This window comes from Daphnia pulex, chromosome 12 (genome assembly GCF_021134715.1).
Source record: "Daphnia pulex isolate KAP4 chromosome 12, ASM2113471v1".
Lineage (NCBI taxonomy): Eukaryota > Metazoa > Arthropoda > Branchiopoda > Diplostraca > Daphniidae > Daphnia > Daphnia pulex.
In genome coordinates, this window is record NC_060028.1 from 5,203,460 (window position 1) to 5,207,881 (window position 4,422).

Sequence of the window (4,422 nt, forward strand, 5' to 3'; positions counted from 1 at the left end):
GAGGGGACGGAATGGCGGGATTAACTTTGAAAATTCGACAGCTAGATGAATCAGAGGCATTTAGCCATTTACTATAGTTATATCGGTCTCAACGTTAAAGGCTTCCATAAGCTTTTGTCGTCGTCTTGAATTCCTGCTTGACAACAATCTCTGTCCCCTGGTGGATGTGTAACAACACTATGTCACTACTGCAATGTCATCTAGCAGCTGTAAACCCGTAAGTAAGATAAAAGTCAGTAAGATAAAACAACTTAAAGTTGAGGAAAATACTTAATCGGATATCCTAATTAATATTTTCCCATTACTTAAAATATTGCAAACTATTTAAAAAGCAGCCTACTTGGAAAAAAATAAGTCCCTCCCCCTCCCATTTTTTATTATTTCATAGAGCATTTTATAACCTATCGTTTCCAATAAGTGGAATCATTTTTAAGTTCATCATAATCCCTATAATAATCAAAATAGCTAGCATTGGCTAAATTATTTATTTTCCGAAAAGTTAATTAAAGCTAAAGTTTTGGCATATCGCTCGTATTTTATTTGTTAAGACTAGAGCTAAAATCAGCGATAAACAAAAATAGTTTTTCTCAGCCGCGCCGCCCGCGCGGCATTCATGGTTCATCCAGTCGGCCATTATTCCGTCCCCCCACCCCCTTCAAAATTTTATCCCTGATTTTATCATCAATCCAGTGGGTTGGAATGGCCAGATGTTCATCAGAGCCCCAGAGGCCCGATAGGACTATGATCCGTTTTTCCCCGCTAGAGGATCCGTTTTTCGGAACATCGAGATCAGAGCATAGTCCGTTCTCGGTCGAAGTTTGTGTTGACCGCCTCCGAGAGAATCTTCCGCCATAAGAGACCGATAACCAAAGTAAATGGCTCTGGATGAATACATATCGGGAACAAAATGCTTAGAAAAATCCAGTTTTCAGAAATTTCAAACATATGTCGTTTCAAGACGTTAAAAAATACTCAAAACCAGTGTCCAGAAAACATTAAACGTAAAAGAAAAATAGACAAAATTACCGTTTCTCAAACTACCGTGTGAAATAAAATGACAGCATGTAACTTCACGTAATTTCAAACAAAGAAAATTCCAGCGAACGCGCTCTGGGAATTTAATATTGTATTGGTCCTAGTCAAGACAGAAAAAATGCAATTGGAAGGACATGGAAGAGGTGGGTGACGAGGGATCGCAAACGACTAGCGATCAAATAGGGGATATAGTTGTTGGAATAGTTGTTATTAATAATACAGCCCACGTCCACATGGTACATATTACAGTGAATAATGGAACGGAGGGAGAAGAGTGTTGGAACAGTTGCCAGCCAAGAATAGAAAATTAGACAATTATTGCCTGATTCGAAAATAAACGGGCATCGAGAGAGTGGAATGAGAGTGGAAAATAACGCGCCGCATAGTTTTAGTGCAGTTGCAGCAATGTTGTTTTTGGTTGTTGTTTTGAGAAGCGATGCAGCTGTCGGGTTAACGTTCCTCAAATTTAGTGTTGACTTAAAAGCACTTGCGGTGGACAATAGAAGGTCCAGACTCGTCGTACTCTTGCTTGGAAATCCACATCTGTTGGAAGGTGGACAGAGAGGCCAAGATGGAACCACCGATCCAGACGGAGTATTTACGCTCAGGCGGGGCAATTATCTTGATCTTCATTGTGGAAGGCGCCAGAGCAGTGATCTCTTTCTGCATACGGTCAGCGATGCCTGGGTACATCGTGGTGCCTCCAGACAAGACGGTGTTGGCGTAGAGATCCTTACGGATGTCGACGTCGCATTTCATGATGGAATTGTAGGTCGTCTCGTGGATCCCACAAGATTCCATACCCAAGAAGCTGGGCTGAAACATTGCCTCTGGGCAACGGAAACGCTCATTGCCAATGGTGATGACCTGACCGTCGGGTAGCTCGTAAGACTTCTCCAAAGAAGTGGATGAAGCGGCCGTGGCCATTTCCTGCTCGAAGTCAAGGGCGACGTAACAGAGTTTCTCTTTGATGTCACGAACGATTTCTCGTTCCGCAGTGGTGGTGAAGGAGTAGCCGCGCTCAGTTAGGATCTTCATCAAGTAATCGGTCAAATCGCGACCAGCCAAATCCAAACGGAGGATAGCGTGAGGAAGGGCGTAACCTTCGTAAATCGGAACAGTGTGAGAGACGCCGTCGCCGGAGTCGAGCACGATACCGGTGGTACGACCGGAAGCGTACAGCGATAACACGGCCTGGATTGCGACGTACATGGCCGGGGTGTTGAAGGTCTCGAACATAATCTAAACGTCGAAACGACAAACGTTTTATTATTGCACCTTTACTGCGATCAAGTCGTGAACACTTTTCATACCTGGGTCATCTTCTCACGGTTGGCCTTGGGGTTGAGGGGGGCTTCAGTAAGGAGGACGGGGTGTTCTTCGGGTGCGACACGCAATTCGTTGTAGAAAGTGTGATGCCAAATCTTCTCCATGTCATCCCAGTTGGTGACAATTCCGTGCTCGATCGGATACTTAAGCGTAAGAATACCACGCTTTGATTGGGCCTCGTCACCAACGTACGAGTCCTTTTGGCCCATGCCCACCTACACAGAGAAAAAGATTGCAGTGTTTAAAAAAGTTCGTGATTTCTTTTAAAATTATTTATACCATGACACCCTGATGGCGAGGGCGTCCAACAATGGAAGGGAAGACGGCACGAGGAGCGTCATCTCCTGCGAAGCCCGCCTTGCACATTCCCGAGCCATTGTCAACCACCAATGCAGCAACTTCGTCGTCACACATTTTGTGTTGGTTAGTTGGTTATTCTGGAATCGCAACAAAAAAAAAAAAGATGTATAATCAGTCGGTGGTCACAAACAAAAATCTAAGTACAGATCTAGTCGGGAAGACTGACCAACGGAATCGAGAATGCTCCAATGGACAAGAGACTCGGTTTCTTTTTCCCAGAACATCAGCAGACTAGACTTTCACCCTGCAATTCCCTCACTATTTAAGAAGCCATACTTTTAGTTTGAAGTTTGAACTCTTACAAAGAAGAAAAAATTGACAGAAATTGTACAAGAACCTCCTCAAAAGTTTAACTATTATTTCTTTACAGAAAAAATGCGGAAGCGAATTTCTATAGAATCTCCGTTTCTTTTCTTTTTAACATTAACAGTCACGGTTACACTCGGGTAAATCTCGTGCGTGTACGTACTACGAGCGCCGAAACCAGAGATGCCTTTGAGGGTCTTGCTCTGCAACACATGACAAAAATTCTTGAAGACCGTTACATCACATAAAGCGATGTTAAGATTTTACTTGACAGCTAATCTACTTGAATTCGAGTGTTTTTACTTTGCTTTTAAAATTGGACCTCTATTAACAAAATATCTCACAACGTTGATACTAGATTATAAAATTTGGCTAAAAAAGAAATGATAAAAGAAATAGTGTCAAACACAGCTCAAGAACAATTGTGAACCCTCGATTATCAAGAGGCGTCATCAAGCATCAGACTGAGAAAATTGGTTTGTTATGGCAAGTGTCAAATTCTCCTTTATCCAGATGCAAACAGTGATGGTTGTACAAAATTACGTTGCAACACGAATTGCCGTCTTTATCCAGCAAAAATATGCAAATTTTATCCGAGACATGATGAATCGAAACTTACCGAGAGAAAAGTGCTTGTTGGTGAGTAGCCGGTTGGCGAGCTTGTGAAGGCAAAAAGCTTTTTGAAAAGAGGGACGGGGAAGAGAGGGAAGAGGGAGGGAAAGGTCTATGACGCATAAACCAAGTGTTCCAGACAAACGAAATTTTTTCTAAAAATTATTTGAATTTCAAGTTTCTGATGAGTAATTTATATTGTAACATTTAAAACATGTATGTTTTCATTATTTTTATCAATTAAAAGCAGCATTAAATATTTTGAATCATTGAAAAACTGTTGGTTCGAGAGAGTGGAAGCAACCTGGCAATGCTGATTTGGGCATTGTTTTCCATATATGGTAATGTCGACGAATCGGGGATCCGGATTGGTCAGAAAGTAGCCCCACAATTTTCAAACCTACCCGTTTCCCCTATATCTGCCGGCATTACGCCGATTCAGATGTCTAGACTAATGACTCACATGGGCTTGTTGTGATGTCCCAAACCCCATCCACCACCACCGATAACTGTTCTAGTAAACTGGTAGCGCAGTATTTCTGTATTTACATCATAAATCCTCCCCCTCCGCTCCCTCCCAAGAGTTTTGTTCTCGACAATCCGGATCAATACGGGGTGGGTGTCCAACATAGCCTACGTATACGTCTACAAAGAAACGACGTCTACCGCTGCACGGACCCTTTAAGCTTTAACAGTCGCAACGGTTTAAACCATTAAACAGCTGGTACGGAACTCGGTGAAGTCAACAGTCTTTTGAATGAACGGACTGCTCCATTTACA

At 42.5% G+C, this 4,422-nt stretch overlaps 1 protein-coding gene across 2 annotated transcripts; it reads right to left on the minus strand.

The window, feature by feature from the left end:
- Positions 1-1,111: 1,111 nt before the first annotated feature.
- Positions 1,112-3,797, minus strand: LOC124208465 (actin, clone 403-like). 2 transcript variants are annotated; one of them, XM_046606201.1, is made up of 4 exons: positions 3,650-3,797; positions 2,644-2,801; positions 2,349-2,579; positions 1,112-2,277 (listed from the first exon to the last, which is right to left on the minus strand). In XM_046606201.1, exons 2-4 carry the CDS (start codon positions 2,776-2,778, stop codon positions 1,513-1,515), a joined length of 1,131 nt encoding a protein of 376 aa, XP_046462157.1. In that variant the 5' UTR covers positions 2,779-2,801; positions 3,650-3,797; the 3' UTR covers positions 1,112-1,512. The 2 variants fall into 2 exon arrangements, with proteins under 2 accessions (XP_046462157.1, XP_046462158.1); XM_046606202.1 differs by lacking the exon at positions 3,650-3,797 and adding an exon at positions 2,891-2,979.
- Between the last annotated feature and the right edge of the window lie 625 nt (positions 3,798-4,422).

Excerpts from the sequence above, each read along its gene's own strand:
- LOC124208465 (XM_046606201.1), bottom strand. The coding sequence starts at position 2,778 with ATGTGTGACGACGAAGTTGCTGCATTGGTGGTTGACAATGGCTCGGGA. Across the intron at positions 2,580-2,643 it reads CTCGCCATCAGGGTGTCATG|GTGGGCATGGGCCAAAAGGA; the intron begins GTATAAATAATT and ends TTCTCTGTGTAG. Across the intron at positions 2,278-2,348 it reads ACCGTGAGAAGATGACCCAG|ATTATGTTCGAGACCTTCAA; the intron begins GTATGAAAAGTG and ends TTCGACGTTTAG.